The sequence below is a fragment of the Megascapheus bottae genome, chromosome 1, assembly GCF_031878675.1.
Source record: "Megascapheus bottae isolate mThoBot1 chromosome 1, mThoBot2.hap1, whole genome shotgun sequence".
Taxonomy (NCBI): Eukaryota; Metazoa; Chordata; class Mammalia; order Rodentia; family Geomyidae; genus Megascapheus; species Megascapheus bottae.
In genome coordinates, this window is record NC_143509.1 from 9668617 (window position 1) to 9692803 (window position 24187).

Genomic DNA, 24187 nt, shown 5'->3' on the forward strand with positions numbered 1-24187 from the left:
GGGTCAAGGAGGGGTTGAAGTAACGTATATTTTGTTGTGTAATGGCCTCCTCTAACTTTATTAGGGCTTTTTCAGCTTCGGGCGTAAGTTTTCTGGAGGAGGAAGGGTCAGAATCTCCCTGTAGAATATTAAACAGGGGTTTGAGATCGCCTGTTGTTAATTTAAGGTGAGGACGTAGCCAATTAATGTCTCCAAGGAGTTTTTGGAAATCATTTAGACAATTTAGCTTATTCCTTTTGATTTGAATTTTTTGAGCATATATTAAAGAGGGTTCTAATTGAAAACCCAGGAACAAGAAGGGATAGCAAGTTTGAATTTTTTCTGGGGAGATAAAAAGTCCTCTGTCTTGTAAAGCAATAACTATTCTTTGAGTCACTTGATGTGCCTCCAGTTCTAGTTTGGCAGCAATTAATAGGTCATCCATATAATGTATAATATATATATGAGGGTATTGAACACGAATTGGGTCTATGGATTGAGCCACAAATTTTTGACAAAGAGTGGGAGAATTAGCCATACCCTGTGGCAACACTCGCCATTGAAAGCGGGGATTAGGGCCTTTATGGTTTATCATGGGTATGGAAAAGGCAAATCTTTTACAATCTCCAGGATCGAGGGGAATGGAGAAAAAACAGTCTTTTATATCTATTACAATTTTAAAATATCCTTTAGGGATAGCTGTGGGAGAGGGCAGTCCAGGTTGTAGGGCTCCCATGGGTGCCATGGTTTTATTAATTTCCCTTAGATCCTGCAGTAACCTCCAACTCCCATTTTTCTTTTTTATAACAAATATGGGAGTATTCCAGGGAGAGGTAGAAGGTTCAAGATGTCCCTGCTCTAATTGTTCCTGCACCAACTGAAGAGCAGCCTGAACCTTTTCTTGAGGCATGGACCACTGGTCTATCCAAACCGGATTATCAGATTTCCAAGTTATTTTATCGGCTTGGAGTGCAGGGGGAGCAGTGGTCTTTAGGAAAAAAGGTCGGTCCCAAGACCTTTTCTATCCCATTTAGGGGTGGGTATAATTGGGTGACTAATTCCTTGCTCATGCTTTCCCAGCCCTTTTCCTGGCAAATATCCAGACTTAAGCATTATGTTAGTCACAGTCTCATTAGGACTGAACATGATAACTCCCATTTGGGTCATTATATCTCTCCCCCATAGATTTACAGGGAGTCCGTCCACCACAAAAGGTTTGACTGTCCCAATGTTTCCCTCTGGGTCTGTCCATGTTAATATTTTAGAACTCTGGAGTGTATTTTGAGTCTGCCCAATACCTTTTAGATGGGTAGCGGTGGGTTGCAGAGGCCAAGAGATAGGCCAATGTTGTTTTGCAATGACAGTAGCATCGGCCCCTGTATCTAAAAGACCCAGGAATTGTTTTCCTTACAAAAAAAGTTTTAAAGTTGGTCGAGATTCTGTCAATTGATGTACCCAAAATATATCTGTTGATCCTGGGGTAGAATTGCCATGCTGGGGATGCTTATATGGGAACTGTCCTGTTACGGGCAGAGGGAGGGCTTGTGCAATGCGTTGGCCTGCCGATATGGCAAGAGGGCCTTGAGAGGCATGAACTAAAATTTTTAATTCGCCTGAATAATCGGTGTCAACCACTGAGGGAATGACAGAGAGTCCTTGCAGTGAGCTTGAAGCTCGGCCTATAATAAGAAAAAACATTCCTGGCGGGGGAGGCCCGAACCTTCCAGAGTTTATAACAACTGTTCCTTCCTCTGGAGTTATAATTCTGGTGGTGGAGGAACAGAGGTCCAGTCCTGCGCTGCCTGCAGTGGCTCGGAACAAGTCTGAGTCAGCGCTGTTTGCATCAGAGGCAGATTTTGGGCAGGAGGGGTCATTGGTTGTTGTGGTGGGTAGGTAGGGCCCCCTACTGGGGCCCATAGCCCGTTTCCCGAGACCACAGATAAAGGCTGGCCATTTATATCGGTCTTGGACCGGCACTCTCTAGCCCAGTGATGGCCTCTTTTGCATTTAGGACAAAGGCCAGGGGGAAGGGGGAGGGGAATCGTCCCAGGAACGTTGGGTTGTTTAATAGTTCCAGGGCATTCTCTAGCAAAATGTCCAATTTGTCCACATTTAAAACAGTTTTTAGGGCTAGATATTCGTCCTAGTTTTCCTGAAGGTGGAGTCTGGTTTTGTAGTATGGCTCCAATGGCCAAATTAATAGATTTAGACATTTTATGTTCAAAGGAATCCACATCATTGCAAATTTTAATCATACCATTTAAATCTAGGGTCTTTGTTTTGCCTCTTAAAGCAGCTTTACAGGCTGCATTAGCATTTTCTATGGCCAACTGTCTAACTATAATATCATCTGTATCTACCTCACCTAATATTCTTTCAGCTGCTTCTAACAGTCTGGCAACGAATTGAGAATATGGTTCATTATTGCCTTGTAGTACCCTGGAAAGAGAGGTAGTAACCGCTCCTGCAGCAGGCACGGCTCTCCAGGCGGCCAGGGCAGCCTGAGCAGTCTGGGTTAATATTCCTGCAGGGAGTTTTTGTTGGTTTCCTCCGAGGCAAATTTGCCCCTCCCTGAAATTTTATCAGAAGACCATGAAGCCATTTGTGTATGTTTTTTATTGGTAATGGCTTGATTTTCTGCCTTATCTATAAATTCAGCTTTCCAGGTTAGATATGGACTCCTGGTTAAAACAGACTGTACAATCTTGTGCCACTCAAGAGGCAATAAATGTCCCTCACCCCCGAGGCCCTCCAGTACTGTTAAAGTAAAAGGGGCGTTAATTCCATAATTCTTAACAGCCGAATGTAATTCTTTAATTTGTTTAAACGTCAGTCTCCTATATGTAATTTGAGAATGTCTCCTTGCCTCCTCCTGATCACCCCCTTCCTCCTCGGAGGCAGAGGAATCTAGGTTTTGTCCCTCCTCCTGCCTTCTGGTGGTGTCCGCCTCCTCCTCTCCCGCTTCTCCTCCCTCCCCCTCTTGTCCCCGAGGTTGAGTGTTAGAGCGAGTAATTACGGGGAAGGAGAAGGAAACAGTTTGCGCCCCGGATCTGAGTCTATTATTGCGGCTCTTTGAGGCCGAGGGTGTTTTATCGGGCTTGTTACCCGAGGCATGGGGGGTAGTCATGGCTTCCCCAACAAGATCCATTTGTAAATCATGAATTTGCAAAGTGAGGTCCCTTAACTCTCTTTTTAAATGAAGCACGTTTTTTAATTCTGTCACTTGTTTCAAGAGAGAGTCTTTGGATTTAAGGAGACCTTGCACCTCCGGAGGAACAGAGAATGATCTCACCCTTTCCTGTGGTGGGGCTGACGGGAGAGAGGTGTCTGGATAGGGGGGAGGGGTGGGCCAGTGAAGGGCCCTTATCTCTGGAGTCTGTGTAGCTGCAGAAACTTGTGGAAGAGGAAAAGGGCCATATCTTTCTTCCTCATAATGCGCTGCCTCCTCCTCTAGCTCCACCTCAGAGGGGGGGTTGAGCCTGCCATTATTAGGAGAAGTCTTAGGAATAATAGGATAAATATTTTTATAAGGTTTTAGTGACATATTTTTCTTTTTAGTATTGTTCTTGATGCTGTCTTCTAAAGGGGGTTGGACTTGTTCCTCTTTTTCGGGGATTAAAGGTGACGCCAAGCGGCGTCCTGAGGGCACAGGCTCATCAATCACAGAGGGAGTGCTCGAGCCAGGCCGAAGGCCAGTGACCATAGGTTTTTCATTGTCACTTTCGCTTTTGCGAGACAGGCAACGTGACTCCGTTAGGTAATCCTCTGTTAAAGCTAGTAAGCGAGCACTGTCACCTCCCTCCTCTGCTTCCTTTAAAATATCTCTAATAACCCCATAGAAGCTAAAGAAGGCCTCGGGGATTTCCTCTCCCTGACGGAGTAAATCATTGATATTTTTTCCTACCTTATTCCAGGTAAGGGGATGGATGTCTGGTCCGTGCAAGACCAACCACGGACACTTTTCTCCAACAAAACAAAAGAATTTTACCAAATCTTTCTTTTTAACTCTTATTCCTCTCTCCCTAAGTGATCCTTTCATTTCTTTTATAAATAAAACCTCTTTTGATAACGCTTTGCCCATGGTTGATGGGATGGCAGAACTTACCTCAAGACTCTCCCACGGTGCACGAGCGATGCGGTGTGGGCGTCTCTATCTTAATATAATCGGGGTCCCTTGCTCTCCACACCGTCCGGTAGGTCACCGTGCTTCGAGCCCCAGGTTGGGCGCCACTTCCCCCGATCCGCGGGTTCAGCTATTCATGCGGCTCGAAGAGGCACCTCCTAAAATAAGAAAACCAATGGGGGAAAGAGAGGAAGGAGACCAGGCGCATAAAGAAAGACAGAGACAATCTGAGTCGCGTCAAGGTCTCATTTATTAAAAGTAAAGCAGGGTTTATATACCCTGAGTGTAAGGAAGGGAGTATAGAGGGGGGGAGGATGGAGAGTTTTTGTGATAACAAGAAGGAGAAGTCTCAAGGTTAGGGGTGGGTCAGGCTGTTCTTTTGGCCGTTGTGCTAACCCAAGCAACAACCTGCGGTTATTCCGAGAAGTATTTTGTGCAGATGACTCAACCAGATGCGATTTGCTCAAGGCTAGAGGATCTTTGCTTTGTTCGGTTTAACTCCTTGGTCTCTGACAATTTCTAACAATGCTGTTCACCATTAGGACAGGAAAACAGGCAAACTTCTGGGTGAGAAGAGGGTAGAAGTGGGGGATTGCCATAACTGAGAAATATTTCTAAGTACACTGCACATCAAGTATATTACACATTTAAACTTATAATTATTTGGATATCAGGTATGAACAGTTGAGCATTCCTGGACACACATTTTGTTTTTCTAATGACATTTCTTCTTTAAGCAGCTGTCCAAGTGATCTCAAAGCAGAAAATCTAACCACAGTCTCTGAGTTCTATCTCTTGGAACTCTCAGATGACCCTGAACCACAACCAGTCCTCTTTGGGATCTTCCTGTTCATGTATTTGACCACTGTGCTGGGAAATCTGCTCATCATCCTGGCCGTCAGCTCTGACCCTCATCTCCACACCCCCATGTACTTCTTCCTCTGTAACCTCTCCTTGGCTGACATCTGCTTCACATCTACTACGGTCCCCAAGATGCTGGTGTACATCCAGAATCAAAGCAGAGCCATCTCCTATGGGGGCTGCATCATCTAGATATCTTTCTTCCTCTTTTTTGGCTGCATGGATGACATGCTTCTGACTGTCATGGCCTATGACCGCTTTGTGGCCATCTGTCACCCCCTGCACTACCCGGTCCTCTTGAACCCTCGCTGCTGTCACATCTTAGTACTGGTGTCTGCTTTGTTTAGTTTTCTGGATTCCCAATCACACAATATATTGATCTTACAATTCCCTTGCTTTAAAAGTATGGAAATCCCAAATTACTTCTGTGATGCTTCTCAAATATTTAAACTCTCCTGTTCTGGTTCCCTTACAAATAACTTGTTCATATATGTAAGTACTGTCATCTTTGGGCTATTTCCTCTTTCAGGGATGCTTTACTCTTACTACAAAATTATCTCTTCCATCCTCAGTATCCCCACAGAAAGTGGAAGGCACAAAGCCTTCTCCATGTGTGGGGCTCACCTGTCGGTTTGCTTTTTCTATAGCACCTTGCTTAGTGCGTACTGTGGTTCCACTGTGTTCCATGGCTCCAAGAAGCTCATGGTGGCCTCGCTGATGTACACAGTGGTCTCTCCCATGCTGAACCCCTTCATCTACAGCCTGAGGAACAGGGACATTAGCAGGATTCTGAGGAGGCTGGGTAGCAGGATCCTTGGAACCCAGGACTTGGGTAGGACACTTAACTAAATGGAAGAATTAGGCAGCTCTCTGCTTCTTCTTCCATGTGGAAAATGTGAAGAGTGATTGGCTAATTAATTCCCCATCTTGTTCCTTCATTGCACAGTAGTTAAGAGCCTTAGGATTCTGTAGACTGCATATTTATAGAGACATGCAAAGATTCAGTTCTGGAGCATAAATGGTTTTTCTGCAGATGAGTAGTGCGTGTGAGGTTCTCAATGCAATTGATGTAAATAGAATGTGCACAGAAGAAAATTACAATGGTATTTTAGACTCTAAGAATTTCCTGGAAGAAATGGAAAGACTTAGGAAAAAATCATATTAAGTGAAGTAAGCCAGACACAAAGGAACATAGGCTCAATGGTTTCCCTCATTTGTCATAATCAGTAGAAACCTTGGGCTCTCCTAGCAGAGATCTACAATAGAAAACCTAGATACGTAAGGCCATATAGAATGACATTAAATGAACGACTTCCAGGATATAGAAACAAAAGCCATATAACGAATGATTGTTGTCATTCATGTACTATGTTACGTTTCATATTTTTTTGCTGTCCTTGGTTATCTCATATTCTTACAGGATTTCATCTGGTTATCTGATATATTGTATATATGCGTATTTGGTTATTTGAGGTCGGGTAGGGAAGGGAGGAAAACAAGATGAGGAGTGGGGTGGCGGGAGGGAAATGAGGACCAAGACATGAGAAAGGGTATCAATGTTTGTGACGTAAGGCACCTTTTTTCTGGTGCATGTAATTCAACCCTTCTATTAATTACAATAAAATATATGAAAAAAATAATTTTCCTGGAAGGGGCAATGATAGAGAAGGGAAAAGTTGAATGAAATTCATTTAACCTTTGCGTTTCTCCTGGAATATATGAAGAGTCTAAACAAATAATTCGGTGGAACTTTTCTAATTTGTTTCTTCTTCAAGCACAAGCATATATTCTGAGAGACTGGGTACTTTTGAGGTCTGTGTTGTAATTTCAAGGCTTCTTATAGTAGCCAATATGCCTGGTCTGCACCCACCTTCATTTTGAACGACTGCAGTTCTGATGGGCTCAGAGGTGAGTGTCTTGTTCCTGTGGTTTTTGCCTCCTGAAGCTGGACACTGGCTCCCTCACAGGAACCCTATAGTTGAGCCTGGAGCTTTCATCCACCCTCAGTGGGCAGGTAGGTTTGGAGTCAATTTTGCCTTGTCATGATCTGGATGAGTAGATGAAGTCATGTGCACTCAAGGTCATTTTTCATCAAGAAGAAAACCATTGGCAAGAGAATATGAATAACGTTAACTCTGAAGGTCGGGAATATCTTTTGTCTGTTATGCAGGTTGAACTCTGCTGGTGTGTATGGGCCTTGTCTAGGCCTGTGGGTGAGCGGGACATGGTTGTACATCTGAGCTGAGGTGGTGGTGAGATGTTGCCCCATTGCTGGACCTACTGAACCTAGTTGTCACTGGTTGAAAGAGACTGGTGAAGTGTCTCTCGTGTTAACTGAAACAGATTGGCAACCTGCAGAAGGTTGCTTCTGGTCAGGTAGAAACTGGGCGGATTAGGGGGAGGAATTTCCTTCTGAGCTAGTTTACACAGCCTCTCTGGATCTTTTTCTGGGTCTGTGATAGATATTCTGCAGAATGAAGTAGGGGAAATGGGAATGCCTCACACAACAACTGTCTAGCACTGTAGGGGACAGGAAGGAGAAGGTGTGCTCAGCGGGGTCTGTGCTGTAGGCCATAATCTACACACACACACACACACACTCATACACACACACACACTCATTCTCTCTCTCTCTCTCTCTCTCTCTCTCTCTCTCTCTCTCTCTCTCTCTCTCTGTCTTTGTGTTTCTGACTCAGATGTTGTACTGTCTACTCAGTGGCCCTCTGGTGAGGGGACAGTAATTAAATGTGTTCAAAACACAGGAAAGGATAGATGACCTTTGGCTCAAGTTAGCAATCCTAGCTTCTCTGGAAATGGCAATCTGAAGTTCTTGTTTCCAACAAGGCTGTGTGAGAAGTGCAGGGGCCTGTTTTCCCTAATGAAGTAAGCTCCTCAAAATGCATACCCCCTTCAAAAATGAGAAAATGAGAATTTTGACTCAGTAGTAAAGCACCATCCTTAAGCAAGGAAACCTCAACATCTAATTTTCTACTGTAAAGATTTAGTTACTCAGTTCATTGGTACTGAAGACCCAACACTCAATCATGTAGTGTTTTTCGTTGGTCTACAATATAAAACTGAGCTAAGTGCCAGTGAAATACTAGACTGATGTTATACCCTCAGTCTAAGGCTATAATTTACTGGAAGAGAAAAACCACTATTATAAATTTCTAACAGTTGGTCTATGAAGGAGAAATATACATTGTCGAAGTGAAATAACTTTTTGTCATGAACATAGGGAATAGACAGAAAGATGCTTTCTGTCAACAACAGGAAAAGTATCAACTAAGTATATACTGGAAAAGCACTCAAACAAACTTCAGGCACTTATCTTAGCTCCTAGGGAGACTGAGATTTGATGATCAAGGTTAAAAGCCAGCTAGGGCACAAAAGGACCTATGACTCTTATCTCCAATTAACCTCTAGAAAATGGAACGGGGCCTTGGCTAAAGGGTAGTGTGGTAGACTTGAGGTGAAGAGCTCAGTGACAGAATCCAGGCCCATGGCTAGTGTGGTAGCCTTGAGCCTAAGAGCTCAGAGACAGTCCCCAGGCTAAGTTCACACCCCAGACCCTCAAAATACTAAATTAGTAAAGTTCAGACTCTTTTACGTTAATATTGTTACAGAATCTACCTTCCCACCACAGTATGTCATCTTCCTGTGTCATGGAAATAAGCCTGTCAGGAACAGACCAGTAGAGTATGCCTTCAGAGATAGGCCTAGATAATTTCTCCTGTGGCCTAACGTAATGTATCAACCCAATTCATACAAAGCAGTGGTTTGGGCCTCGTAAAATCATAACTTGCTTCCTTGTGCATGGCTTATCACAAGTCCAGGATTTGGGGAAGCTTAATATCAGAGCCAAGCCAAAACACTTCTTTTGAATATATGTCAATGATATAGGTGTACTTTTACTTGCCTCTTGTGTCACTTGCATTTTCCTCTTCTATTTCTAGGATTTTCTATCTGTCCTGTAAATGTCATTAAGTTAGTCTGGCTAGAAAAAAAAGTTTGAAACCCATTTTAATTATTCAGCAAAAAGGCAGGCTGGAGATGTAGTTCAAATGAGCAAACAAGGTAAGCAAACAGAATAGAAACAGGAGATCCTGAATTTAAGCCCTGGTATTGGAGAGAAAAACCCACTGGTGTTACCATTATTTTTATGTCAATCCATGAAATTGTAATTGTGCATATATTTATACTTAGAATAGCTCAGATATTATGATCAGAAAAGTACTACCTCTCCATATTCATAACGAGAAACCTATATAAATAGTATCTGGGCATATGTGTGAACTGTGAGCATGAGACTGTGAATAATGCAGGGGTTTCTTTAATCTCCACGTGTGAGACACTAGTGTTTTTTTTTAATTTTTTTTATTTTAATTAGTAAAAGGGTTACATGATATTTGCCAGATAGAAGGTGCATTAATTCACATACATTGATATCCTTTCACATGTCTTATACCCATTTCCCTCCCCCCCACACCTCCTACCTGTCTTGGTTTTCCCCCCTTCCCTATCAAATTTCAAATATCCAAATACAAATAAATTCCATATATCAGATAAGAAGGTGAGATACTATACCAATATGGGATAACCAAGGGACAGCAAAGGACAAGGGAGACAACATAGTACATTAAGGACAACAATCATTCATTAGATGGCTTTTGTTTCAATATCCTGGAGGTCCTTTCAATTAGCTTCACATTATATGGCCTTATATATGGCCTTTTGCTCTATTGCAAATCTCTGCTAGTAGAGCCCAAGGTTTCTACTGATTATGACGAATGAGGGAAACCATTGAGCCTAAGTTCCTTTGAGTCTGGCTTACTTCACTTAATATGATTTTTTCTAAGTCTTTCCATTTCCTAACAAATGGGGCGATGTCATTCTTTCTGACAGCAGCATAGAATTCCATTGTGTACAAATACCACAACTTGTTGATCCACTCTTCAACTGAGGGACATCTGGGTTGGTTCCATATCTTTGCTATGGTGAATAGTGCTGCAATGAACATTGTTGTACTAGTGGGTTTAGTATGTCCTTGTTTCTGGATGGTTGGGTAAATGCCAAGTAATGGAATTGCTGGGTCATAGGGGAGTTCTATGTTTAGCCTTTTGAGGCACTGCCACACTGCTTTCCATAGTGGTTGAACCAGTTTGCACTCCCACCAACAGTGTAGTAGTGATCCCTCCTGGCCACATTCCCTCCAGCATCTGTTGTCATTCGTTTTCCTGATCCTCGCCATTCTAACTGGAGTGAGGTGGAATCTTAGAGTTGGTTTGATTTGCATTTCTTTTATGACCAGAGATGTTGAGCATTTCTTCATGTGTCTATAGGCCATTTTTGTTTTTCTTCAGAGAAGACTCTCTTTAAGTCTTTGGCCCATTTTTTAATGGGATGGTTGTTACTTTGGAGGTTACTTTTGGAGTGATTCAATTTTTTGAGTTGTTGATATATTTTAGATATGAGGCCTTTGTCCGTTGTTTGGTTGGTGAAGATCTTCTCCCACTCTGTAGGCTTCCTGATTAGTTTACTAGCTATGTCCTTTGCCATACAAAAGCTCTGCAGTTTAATGTAGTCCCACTTATCCAGCCTTTCTCTGATTTGTTGTGATTCTTGGTCCTTATTAAGAAAGTTTCAACCTGTGCCAAGCAGGCCTAGTGTATCTCCTATTCCTTCCTGTAAAGTTTTCAGTGTGTCAGCTTTTACCTCCAGGTCTTTGATCCATTTGGAGTTAATTCTACTGCAAGGTGACAAACAAGGATCCAGCTTTAGTTTTCTGCAGGTGCTTAACCAGTTCTGCCAGCACAACTTGTTGAAGAGGCTGTCTTGCTTCCATTCTATTTTTTTGGCTCCCTTGTCAAAGATTAGGAGGCCATATGTCTGTGGTTTAATATCTGGGTCCTCAGTTCTATTCCATTGGTCTTCAGGTCCACAATGATGCCAAAATTCTGATGTGAGGTCATGATTATCTTTTTTACTGTCACAGTGCCTGTCATGCCTGAAACTTTCTTATGCTAAAATCAGGACATGAGGTCAAAGCTTCTCTGATGTAAAAATAGCCAAGTGATGTCACAATGGTTAGGATGTTATGGTAGGTCAGTAATGTCACAAATTATGATTTTGCACTAGTTGTGTGATGTCACAATGAGATAATGATGTCCTAAGAACAATATTATTTCACACATATATAGAAATTATTAACATACAGTAAGAATAAAAACTAAGGCAATGTAGGCAAAGCACTACAATTGTCACTTGTCTTAAACATCATCACTGGTAATTTTGATGGTAGACATTGGATCTGCTAGTTGAAGTGTCCAAGTACAGCAGGTTTTGACATAGGGAAATGTTGAGTACGTTATGGACTTGCTGATCTATATTTCATGGTACTCTTGGGACATTAATGGAGTTAAGGGGATATAAGTTTTCTCCAAAATGTTCCAAAGTATTTGTACCACAATGTACCCTACATATACAAGTATATAAAGACTTCATAGGCAACTGCCATTGAAATCGATGGAAAGAATTTGCAGTGAAAATTGCATACAGAAATGTTTCTTGCAGGAACCTCTTGAGTTGAAAAGTAAAGCAAGTACGTAAAAAGTAGTTGACATGGGATGCAGTGGTCTCACCCAGTCCCATCAGATGCTCCACACTTTTGGTGACTGCTCAGCTTGGCCTGGACTGACCCAGCAAGGCAGGCTAGTCCTTTGTGTTTGTGCATTAACCAACACTGGATGTTAGGTATATCCATGAGAGAACCTTCCTTTCAAAAATGGGGACTGTTCAGGTCATTTCAGATCCACCAGTTGATGTCCCTGAGTGTCCCTGTCTTGACAGTGATAAGTGCACGGTAAGAATGCAGCTGACAGATGGAGGATGGGATAAAGTGTGGACTAGCGATGGCTGGTTGAGTCTTGGAAGGCCAAGTCCAAGCCGATGTCCCTTACTCTTGGTTTTTCTTCAAGTGAATTTGAGATGAACACTCCAATGTCTTTCCAAGGCACCATTCACATCCCTGTAGTTTAGGTAATGGATTGCTCTTTCATTGCTTCCTCCAGCTCACTGAAGCATTAGCAGACCCCCATATCATAGAGATCATGTACCCAGACAATCAAGCAGCCTAGAACCAAATGTAGGGGCCAGTGGATTAGGTTTGTCTATCCTCACATAATTTCACTAGGAAACAAGATTTTCAGTTTTCTTTGAAAGATATTATGGAAGAAAGGGAAGGAAGGAATTACACTGTCCAGAATGAAATGCACTCTTTACTTGAATTAGATAATGGTAGCCCATCTACATATCACCTTTCAAATAAAAAAATGTATTAGAGGAAACAATTAGGGGACTAACTTATAAGTTGAAAATAACTCAAAACCAAAGGGCAGGAGGCAGGATATCTGACTACCAATTAGAAAGTTATTACTTCAAAGACTGCTTAAAAAAGAAAAACAAAAATGGATGTTTCTGTCCAATTTTATTGAGGTAAATTTTACATATTACAAACTTGCCACTCAATCCTTGCAACATTCTTTGTTGGGCCCACTATCTTCAGACATTCATCATTCTTTACAAACTAACAATTTAAACATTAAAAAGATACATTCTTCCATTTAGAATCTATCCTGATAGATTCTTTTCTAGTAATGGATTGTACTAATGAAACTAGAACAATTAGGTAGAATTTATCTGATTCCATGTCAACTTTGTTGCTTCTGCAAAACAGCTCTTGGTTTGAACAACCTCCTCAGGGCACTTTTGAGGTTCTTGTTCCTCAGGTTGTAGATGAAGGGATTCAGGAGAGGACTGACCACTTTGTACATTGCTGAGGACACAGTGATGCTCCTGGGAGAATGTGACATGGCTGATGCAAAGTAGACCCCCAATCCTGTCCCAAAGAATAAACACAGCACTGACAGGTGAGAACCGCAGGTGGAGAAGGCTTTGTACTTCCCTCCTGTTGATGGAATTCTCAGCACTGAAGAAATAATTTTATAATAAGATAAGAGATTCCAAAGATTGTAGGAATCCATATATTGTAGCAACAACATCATTGACGATAGCATTTGTGAGTGTGTGCTTACAGGAAAGATCCAGGACTTGAGAAGTATCACAGAAGAAACTTGGGATTTCCACTTCCTTGAAATCAGTCATACGTAAGGCCATCCACACGTGCATCTGTCTACCAAAGATGCTGTTAACAAATGACGGCAGAACCAAGGAGACACATTGACGAGGGTTCCTGATGAGAGGGTAATTCAGGGGGTGACAGATAGCCACAAAGCGGTCATAGGCCATCACAGTAAGAAGGAAAAGATCCATACAACCAAAAGTGACAAAAATAGATATCTGGGTGAGGCAGCCCGCATAGGAGATGGCTCTGCCGTGAGTCTGGATGTCCACTAGCATCTTGGGGACGGTGGTGGAGGTGAAGACAATGTCAGCCAAGGACAGGATAGAGAGGAAGAAGTACGTGGGGGTGTACAAGTGAGGGTCAGATGGGAAAGCCAGGATGATGAGCAGATTTCTGAGCACAGTGATCAGGTACATGGACAGGAAGAGCCCAAAGAGCATGGGTTGTAGCTCAGGGTCATGTGAGAAGCCCAGGAGATAAAATTCAGAGATATGTGTTAGATTGCACAACTCTGCATTAATTGGAGACCTTTGATATGAAGATAGAGCAATACATAATGAAGAAGTCAGAATTCCACAATCATTTTGAACTCAAGTACGCATAGCCTATATCGACATTCTGTCCCACACTTTTCACTTGTGACAAACACAATCATCCTAGATTTTTTTGTCTCATTTATTACCATTTTTGTATTCACTGCAGATACTCAACTATGTTAGAACATTATATGCAGTGTTTTCTGATCAGAGAAAATACAGATTATCCTGCATTACAGGGTTGTTCACAGCAGTGAATTTTTTTTTAATCTGTGAACTTCATTTTGATCCAATGTGCCTGCAGTCTCCCAGGAGATTCTGCATCATTGCTTTGTTTTCTAATTCTCTCTGTCTGTCTGTCTGTCTGTCTGTCTGTCTGTCTGTCTGTCTGTCTGTCTGTCTGCCTGTCTCTCTCCCCCTGCCGTGTGTGTGTGTATGTGTATGTGTGTGTGTCTGTGTGTGTGAGTTTGTGTTTGTGTCCATGTGCGTCCTAAGATTTTGACTCTAGGCCTGGGTACAGGTCTTGAGGCTTTCCTGCCCAAAGGAAATCTTGAACAGTTCAGTAATAAACTCCACTTTTGGCTTCCTGGTAGCCAATTGGAGATGAGAGCTCACAGGTCTTTGCTGCCCATGCTGGCTTTGAACCTCTATCTATAGAACTCAGCCAGTTAAGTAGCTAGGATTCCAGGTATGAGACACCAGGGCTGGGACTGAATTATACTTAAAAAAACATGAAGTCTTCAGTCTCCTACATATAAATAAATCAAGATCCCCGATATGATACCTGCTTCTTCCTGAAGTAATTTCAGGAATTGAGGAATTTGCTGACAGTGTAGCAAAGGATTTCTGGCATGTAGGCAATGGTGATTGACATTTAGTTACTGGGTTTCTTCCTTTTCAATCATCTATCTGATTATTGCACTTCCTATACTGGTCTCTAACTGTGACCCCTGTGGCTCTGTTTTGTGATCAGCCTATAATGCCCTAAATAAGATATTGTTTTCCTGGAACTCTGAGAGAAATGAGACAGATGCCAATTAGAAAATTGATCCATAGCTTACAAATCTCAATGAACTCACTAACATGGATGGGGGGAAAGAATGTCCAATACAATAGATTTTAGCCGTGTCCTCTGAACAGCAAAGCTTCCAAGTTCTATGCCCAGATGTCAGCCTCTGAAATATGGCTAATGAGGTCCAGGAGTTTGCCTGTTGATGGACTGTTTGTCTAGCATTCACAAAGATCTGATTGTATTCCTCGGTACCACATACATAGAAAAAGGTGGAAGTGGTGCTGTGACTCATGTGGCCTTGAGCTGCAGCCTTGAGAAAGCCCAAGGACAGTGTCCAGACCCTGTGTTCAATCCCCAGGACTGGCAAAAATATGGCGAATTACAGCAGGAATTCAATTCCAAGTTTTAAGTCTATCAAATAGTCACCAGACAATTTAACAACAGAAATATCCCGAATATCAGTATCTGGAGTGGAGTTCCATTACGAAGTAGTGGAATGAATGGAAATAAGTAGCCAAAGGACAATGCTGTGATAATACTCACTGTTTATTTGTTTAAAAATGAAATCTGGATAATAATGTGTCTATTGGTGATAAGGCAGGTGGAAGAGGAGAATGATGGAACAGATGACTCAGATGAACATACATTATACAAGTACAGGGACATATTAATCTGAAATCTGTTGCTGCAAGTAAGCCAAGATAAAACGTGTTAAAGAGAGAAAGTAGCTTAGTCAAATTATTAAATAATATACGATCCATGTTTTCTGTGAAATACAAACTTTTGTTAAAATGTTTCAATTAAGTATATGTGGAGAGACAAGCACACAAGTGACACCAAAACACATTCATCTCTCCATAAGTAAAAATACATGATGAGTCTGGCCTTTTACATTATTTATCTTACATCATTTGATTTGTCTCAACCATGTTCTCTAAGTCAATAAACCTTCAGCAATGTAAAATAGCTTATGTATTCATTTTCCTACCAAGTCACAAGTAATGTTCATTTATTGCTTTCCCTGTGTGCCTGTGCTTCACACCCAGAATCCTAGACACTCAGGAGGCATAGACCTGGGAATTTCATTTCAAAGCCATCCGTGGCTGGGAAGTCCATTAGAATTTTATATCCAATTAAACACACACACACACCACACACACTCATACACACAGAGACAGCAAGAGGTCGAGCTATGTGTGAAGTAGGAGAATACTAGCCTGGAGCAAAAAAGCTCAGGGAAAGTGACCAGGCCCTGAGTTCAAGCCCAAGGACAGGTACAAATGAAAAAGCAAACAAGCAAGCTAACAAGAGTAAAAAGTACCCATCTTGCTTTCATTAGTCAGCAGCTAGAGGCTGACCATGAGATATGAGTATCTGAACACACCTGTGCATTAATAACCCCTAAATCCTTTCTATAAAATGACTACAAACAAACAAAAAAATCTGGTTGAACCTCATTTGCCAAGAAAGAAGAAAGCCCTGATTTCAAGTACCAGTGCTACCAAAATAGAAAAGATGTCCATTTGTGCACTTTGATTGAGATAAGTTATCCATGATAGAAAATTCACATCTCAACCACTGTAAAATTCAGTTTGTTGGGCAACCATCTCCAGATACGTGCTGCCTATACAAATTTAAAATTTTTGCATTACAAAACTATATTAAGTGAAGTAAGCCACACTCAAAGGAACATAGGCTCAATGGTTTCCCTCCTTTGTCATAATCAGTAGAAAACTTGGGCTCTCCTAGCAGAGATTTACAACAGAACAAAATCTGGAGACATTAGGCCTAATAGTATGACATTAAATGTAAGGACCTCCAGGATAAGGAAACAAAAGCCATATAATGAGTTATTATTGTCCTTAATATACTGTTACCTCTCATCTCTTTGCTGTCCCTTGGTTATTTCATATTGTTACAATATTTCACCTTGTTATCTGATATATCTTATATGTGCTTAATTGGTTGTTTGAAATAGGAGAGGGAAGGGGGAAATCAAGAGGAGTGGGGGGAGGGGGAAGGGAAATGGATACCATGTCATGAGAAAGGGTATCAATATTCGTGACGTCATGTACCTTCTATCGGGTGAATATAATGTAACCCTTCTATTAATTACAATAAATATATATGAGGAAAAACAAAAAACGGAACCCCTACTTCAAGAAACACCTTGACCTAGCCAGCAACTTTCTCCAGTATTCATGTGTCATGAATGATACTAATGAAACCAGAGAATACAAATAATGTGTTCAGAGAGGTAGGATTTACAGGACTGAGGGTCAACTATTCTTCCTTCTGCAAAACCATATTACAGATGTATTTCCTACCTCCTGATGTCAGCCCCTGGTTTGTACAACCTGCTCAGGGCTCTTTTGAGTTCCCTGTTCCTCAGGCTGTAGATGAAGGGGTTCAGGAAAGGAGTGACCACTGTGTTCATCACTGAGGACACAGCGCTGCCCAAGGGAGAATGTGACACCGCTGATGCAAAATAAACTCCCAATCCTATCCCAAAGAATAAACACACCACTGAGATGTGAGAGCCACAGGTGGAGAAGGCTTTGTACTTCCCACCTGATGATGGAATTCTCAGAACTGAAGAAATAATTTTATAGTAAGAGAAAAGGATTCCAAAGATTGGAGGAAATCCATATATGGTAGCAACAACATATTTGAAGATACCATTTGTGAATGTGTGCTTACAGGAAATTCCAGGACTTGAGAAGGGTCACAGAAGAAACTTGGGATTTCCAATTCCTTGAAATCGCTCATCTGCAATGCCATCCACATGTGCAGCTGTCCTTCCAAGAAGCTGGTGACAAATGACAGCAGAACCAAGGAGACACAGAGACAAGGGTTCAAGATGAGAGGGTAATTCAGGGGGTGACAGATGGCCACAAAGCGATCATAGGCCATCACAGTAAGAAGCATAGCATCCATGCAGCCAAAAATGATGAAGAGACACATCTGTGTGAGGCAGTCTGCACAGGAGATGGCTCTGCTCTGACTCAGGAGTTTCACCAGCATTTTGGGTACGGTGGTGGAGATGAAGCAGATGTCATCCAAGGAAAGGATGGAGAGGAAGAAGTACATGGGGGTGTGGAGGTGGGGGTCAGTAGTGGCAGCCAGGGTGATGAGCAGATCTCCGAGCACAGTGATCAGGTACATGGATAGAAAGAGTCCAAAGAACATGGGTTGTGGGGAAGGAAGATGGCGCCGAGACAATAGGGACGCTGCCTAGCTTTCTCTGACAAAAAGAGAGAACCAGGGAGTTCTACGAGCCAACTATCTAAAGAAATCCACAACAACAAACTCAAAAAGCAACAGAGAAGGACTCAAACCGGAAAAGAAATCCAGATAAAGCTCACATCCAACTTTCTCAAAGAATTCGGAACGCGAGGACCCCTCCCCCACCTCTCGCCCAAAGCCGTGGAAAGCCACGCCAGACCAAGCCACGAAAAGCGGCTTGAGCTGGCGCCGGTTCCACGCGGGGAAAGTGGGGGAGGGCATCGGCTCTAATTCAGGAAAAGCGGCGGCAGTGGAGGGCACCAGGCTGGGAGCCCAATGGCTGCAGAAACCAGCACAGAACCGGGCCATCGAACGGCGGAAGCAGCGGGACCCAGACACGGAACCAGAACAGCAAGCAGCGGAACCCAGAGGCAGAACACAGGCCGCGGCAGGGACCCGAGGGGAGTGAAAGACTCCCCAACACCGTGGAACACCCGCAGACGGACGCAGAGGCGTGAGTAATACAGCGCATGCCCAAACACATCGGGAAAGCGGAGCGGGTGCCAAGCAATAGAATTTAAGTTAGACCCCAAAACCCCGCCCGAGAAAGACTGGCGAGAGCAGGGGGGCAAGGAATTTAGATTCCTGTCCCTCCCCTCAACAGCCCCCTCCCTCAGGCCATTGACTGGAGATTGACAGGCGGGCTACCCATAAGACCCAGCACCCCACCAAGGGAAGCGGGGCTGTCCTAACTCCCACCCTCCCAAGGGGCTCAACCCCCAGCCCTGTGACTGGAGACTGACAAGCAGGCGGACCCTAAGACTCAGCACCCCACCAGGGGAGGCGGAGCTGTCCCAGCTCCCACCCGCCCACCAGGCTCCTCACCCAGGCCACTGGATCTGGAGAGTGGAGGGCTGTGGCACCCTGCCTTACAACAGTGGGTAGGGGGTGCGGGCAAATAGGAGCCAGCATGTGCCCCCCCTCAATTCTCGAGCGGGGCATCCTCCAGCTGGGAATCCTGAGCAAGACACCACCGAGGGCCCCCCCCATAGTCACAGACTCTGACAAAGCAGTGGAAACACAGCAGGGATCTGAAGGGCCAACCAGCAGCCAAGCTCCCATTCTGAGAACCAAAAAGTCGCGGCCCCGCCCTTGGAGCCCAGGTCCCCAGCTGAGCCCTGCCCCTGGGAACAGAGGGGCCTCCTGCTGGTCCTGCTGAGAGCTCCTGAAACTCTCAATCGCCAGACCCTTGGCATGGGGCCGCCCCTGGAAGCAGCAAAGGAAAACGTCCGCCAACCGTGCTCAGATTGAAGCTCGCAGATCCATCCCATGGTCCACTGTGAGGCCACTGGTTGGGCTAAGAGCTAGTCACACAGCAACTCATAAGTTTTATTCTAATACTTTCCAAACTTTGTACTCAAATACTCTACCTACTTACCCCCTGACCTCTCTCATTCTATTTTTCTATCTCTGGACCTCTGCTCCTCTTTCAACCCTTATACTGCATGGATCTACACTTGATGGTTGTTGAGCAACATTGTATATCTAGGTGTTTAATTATTCTCTAGGCTCAGAGGGACTTAAAGACAATAGAGATTGGATTGAGAGGCTTATTGTTTTGGATATAAATCGCTTATCAGTGAATAATTAGACTAGTCAGTAAGTGCACAAAAGGAAAGAGTGATAACACCAATCAAAACTTGTGAACATCTAGAGTCTGCCAGCTACAGAGGTCTAGGTTGGTTATATCTGAAAAACTATAATCGTGTTTAGTATTAATTTTGCTCCCATTTCAAATGGGCAGAACAAGAAACTCAAGAAAAATGTCAAATCAAGAAACAACATCTCCCACCTCCCCCACCCAATGTAAACAGCCAATGGAACAGTCACTGGCAAACCTAGAGGAGAGTCTTTCAAGTGCTGTACAAATGCAATTGATAAATATCATTAATGATAAAGGTGAAAATATAAAGAAAGAGGTAAGGGAGGAAGCCATAGCTGAACAAGAGGAAACCATAAACAAGGTGATAAGTAAAAAAGAAGAAGCCATAAAGGAGGCCATAATAAAGGCTGTTCAAAGAAAGATGGATGAATTCATAGAATCCACAAATAAAAAGGTGACCGAACTCGAGCAAATGTTCAAAGAGAATAAAGCTATTGAGCTAACCACGCAAATGGAAATCAAGCAGCTAAAGAAATCCATACATGATCTAAAAGAAGAGATGCAAGGCATCAAAAATGAGCAATTAGTAGCAAGGGAGATGAAAAATAAAGTAGATAGCTTTGATAGCAGGTTAGTCAATGCAAAGGAGAGAATTTCCGGGGCTGAAGATAATTTAGTTATTATACAGAAAGAACAGAAAATGAGTCAATCCAAATCTAGGAAAAATGAGAGAGCACTTCAGGAGGTCCAAGATACAATTAGGCAACCTAAATTAAGGCTAATTGGTATTGAGGAGGGTCTGGAGAAAGAGGTCAATGGTATTGGAAATATACTCCAGGGAATCATCTCAGAGAATTTCCCAAATATCCAGAAGGGCAGATCCATCCAGATAAAAGAAGCTTTTAGAACCCCAAACAGACCTGACCAGAAAAGAACATCTCACCGCCACATCGTAATCCGAACTGGATCAGTAGAATCCAAACAAAGGATCCTAAAGGCAGCCAGGGAAAAGGGTTCAGTAACCTATAAAGGAAAACCAATCAGAATAACCCCAGATTATTCAGCAGAGACCGTGTAAGCAAGAAGTGACTAGAAGCATATATGTCATGCCCTTAAGTCAAATAACTACCAATCAAGAATACTGTACCCAGCTAAGCTCTCATTCATAACTGAGCGAACAATAAAAACATTCCATTCCAGGGAAAAGCTGCAACAATATGTCGCAACAAAACCAACACTACAGAGAATTCTGAAAGATGTTGTATACATAGAAAACCAAAATAAATGCAATATAGGGAAAGAAATGGCACCTAAACAGCATACCACCTAAGGACCTCAAGAACTGTCGAGACACAGGCCCAAATAAAAGCTTTTAAAAATGGTAGGCCCTAATAAATATCTCTCAAACCTAACTATCAATATCAATGGACTCAACTCTCAAATGGCATAGGCTGTCTAGTTGGATCAAAAAGCAAGAGCCATCGTTCTGCTGTCTTCAAGAGACACATCTTACCCAAAAAAACAACCATCTTTTGAAAGTGAGAGGTTGGAATAAACTCTATCAAGCTAACGGCCCCCATAAACAGGCTGGAGTTGCCATCCTCATATCAGATAAAATAGACTTCAAACCAAAAAAGGTTACTACATACTACTAAAGGGATCTTTCCTCCAGGAAGACATAACCATCCTAAATATTTACACACCCAATCCCGGAGCTCCAAACTTCATCAAGCAAACTTTACTTACACTGAAACCATACATACATCGAAATACAGTGATTGTCAGTGACTTTAACACACCACTTTCACCTATGGACAGATCAACAAGGCAAAAACTCAACAGAGAAACCTTAGAACTGAACAACTATATAGACCAATTAGATCTAACAGACATATGCAGAATATTCCACCAAGCAACAACACAATATACGTTTTTCTCAGCAGCACATGGAACATTTTCCAAAATAGATCACATCTTAGGCCATAAAACAAACCTGGAGAGATTCAGAAACACTGAAATTATTCCATGCACACTCTCAGACCACAAAGGCATCAAACTGGAACTGAACACACATCTCCACCAACGAAAACCCTGTAACTCTTGGAGACTGAACAACACATTGTTGAATCACCCATGGGTCATCGAAGAGATCAGAACAGAAATCCAACAGTTAATGAAATTTAAAAGTAAGGAGCACACAAAATACCAACTCCTTGAGGACACAGCAAAGGCAGTACTCAGAGGAAAATTTATAGCGCTGAGTGCCTACAACAACAAGTTGGAAAAATTGCAAACCAAGAAGTTAATGTCTCACCTTAAGCTCCTGGAAAAAGAGCAACAAACCAACCCTAATCCCAGTAGAAGAAAGCAAATTATTGAAATCACAGCAGAATTAAATGATTTCGAATCCAAAAAAACTATAGAAAGAATCAACAAAACAAGGAGTTGGTTCTTTGAAAGAATTAACAAAATTGACAAGCCCTTAGCAAATCTTACCAAAAAAAGAAGAGAGCATATCGAAATAAACAAAATCGCAGATGAAAATGGTAATATCACGACAGAAATTACCAAGATCCAGAATATCATGAGGGAATACTTCTCAAACCTTTATGCCAACAAATTTGAGAATCTAGATGTAATGAATGAATTCCTAGCCAATATTACCATACGCGCACTGAACCAAGAAGAACTAAGCCAACTCAACAGGCCTATTTCAAGCTCTGAAATGGAAATGGCAATTAGATAACTTCAACCTAAGAAAAGCCCAGGGCCAGATGGATTCACAGCTGAATTCTATAAGGTCTTCAAAGCAGAGCTCACACCAATACTCCTCAAGCTCTTCAATGAAATTGAAAATGAAGGTTCCTTACCAAACTCATTCTATGAAGCCAGTATAAGCCTCATCCCCAAACCAGCCAGAGATTCATCAAAGAAAGAGAACTATAGACCTATATCTTTGATGAACATCGATGCAAAACTTCTCAACAAAATACTGGCCAACCGTCTACAAAAACTCATCAAAAAAATTATACACTATGATCAAATTGGATTCATCACAGGAAGGCAAAGCTGGTTCAACATACGCAAATCAATTAATATAATTCAACACATCAACAGGAGCAAGGACAAAAATCACATGATTGTCTCAATAGACGCGGAAAAGGCATTTGAGAAGATCCAACACCCCTTTATGTTAAAAGCTCTGGAGAAACTAGGAATCCATGGAAAATTCCTCAATGTAATAAAGGCTGTGTATGAGAAACCTACTGCTAGCATTACACTTAATGGTGAAAAACTAAAGCCATTCCCTCTAAAATCAGGAACGAGACAAGGATGCCCACTCTCTCCACTCCTCTTTAACATAGTACTATAATTCCTAGCCAGTGCAATAAGGCAAGAAGCAAGCATAAAGGGGATCCAAGTAGGGAAAGAGGAAATAAAACTATCCCTCTTTGCAGATGACATGATTCTGTATTTAAAGAATCCTATAGACTCTACTCCCAAGCTCCTTGAGCTGATTCAAAACTTTGGAAGAGTAGCAGGCTATAAAATCAACCCTCAAAAATCAACTGCCTTCCTTTACGCCAACAGTGAGCAGATCGAGGCAATAATCAGGAAAGCAACTCCTTTCACAATAGCCTCAAAGGAAATAAAATACCTAGGAATTATCTTAACTAAGAATGTAAAGGACCTTTTTGATGAAAACTTTAAAACCCTAAAAAAGGAAATTAAAGCAGAACTAAGGAAATGGAAAAACCTCCCATGCTCCTGGAATGGAAGAATCAACATTGTGAAAATGAAAATCTTGCCAAGAGCTATCTACAAATTCAATGAAATACCCATCAACAACCCAATGTCATTCTTTAAAGAAATAGAAGAGGCAATCCAAAATTTCATATGGAATAATAAAAGACCCCGTATAGCAAAAACACTTCTTAGCAGAAAGAACAGCGCTGGAGGAATTTCAATTCCAAACTTTAGACTCTATTACAGAGCTATAATTCTCAGAACAGCTTGGTACTGGCACAGGAACAGGCCTGAAGACCAATGGAATAGAACTGAGGACCCAGATCTTGAACCACAGACCTATGGCCACCTAATCTTTGACAAGGGAGCCAAAAAAATAGAACGGAAGAAAGACAGCCTCTTCAAAAAGTTGTGCTGGCAGAACTGGTTAAGCACCTGCAGAAAACTAAAGCTGGATCCTTGTTTGTCACCTTGCACTAGAATTAACTCCAAATGGATCAAAGACCTGGAGGTAAAAGCTGACACACTGAAAACTCTACAGGAAGGAAGAGGAGATACAATAGGCCTCCTTGGCACAGGTCGAAACTTTTTTAATAAGGACCAAGAATCACAACAAATCCAAGAAAGGCTGGATAAGTGGGACTGCATTAAACTGCAGAGCTTTTGTATGGCAAAGGACATAGCTAGTAAACTAATCAGGAAGCCTACAGAGTGGGAGAAGATCTTCACCAACCAAACACCAGACAAAGGCCTCATATCTAAAATATATCAACAACTCAAAAAATTGAATAACTCCAAAACTAACCTCCAAAGTAACAACCATCCCATTAAAAAATGGGCCAAAGACTTAAAGAGAGTCTTCTCTGAAGAAGAAACAAAAATGGCCTATAGACACATG

At 42.2% G+C, this 24187-nt stretch overlaps 1 protein-coding gene across 1 annotated transcript; it reads right to left on the bottom strand.

Annotated features, from left to right (window-relative positions):
* Window positions 1–12672: 12672 nt before the first annotated feature.
* On the bottom strand, window positions 12673–17819 carry LOC150068332 (olfactory receptor 7A17-like). Its single transcript, XM_090321461.1, has 4 exons — window positions 17465–17819; window positions 16982–17180; window positions 13129–13214; window positions 12673–12860 (listed from the first exon to the last, which is right to left on the bottom strand). The coding sequence occupies exons 1-4, from the start codon at window positions 17817–17819 to the stop codon at window positions 12673–12675; spliced, it is 828 nt and encodes a 275-aa protein (XP_090177587.1).
* Window positions 17820–24187: the final 6368 nt, after the last annotated feature.

Coding starts and splice junctions, on each gene's coding strand:
- LOC150068332 (XM_090321461.1), bottom strand. CDS start 17,819: ATGTACCTGATCACTGTGCTCGGAGATCTGCTCATCACCCTGGCTGCC. Junction 17,181..17,464: donor TCTGCTGTCATTTGTCACCA/GCTTCTTGGAAG, acceptor CTCACATCTCAG/TGGTGTGTTTATTCTTTGGG. Junction 13,215..16,981: donor CCAGGGGCTGACATCAGGAG/GTAGGAAATACA, acceptor CCCTCTCATCAG/GAACCCTCGTCAATGTGTCT.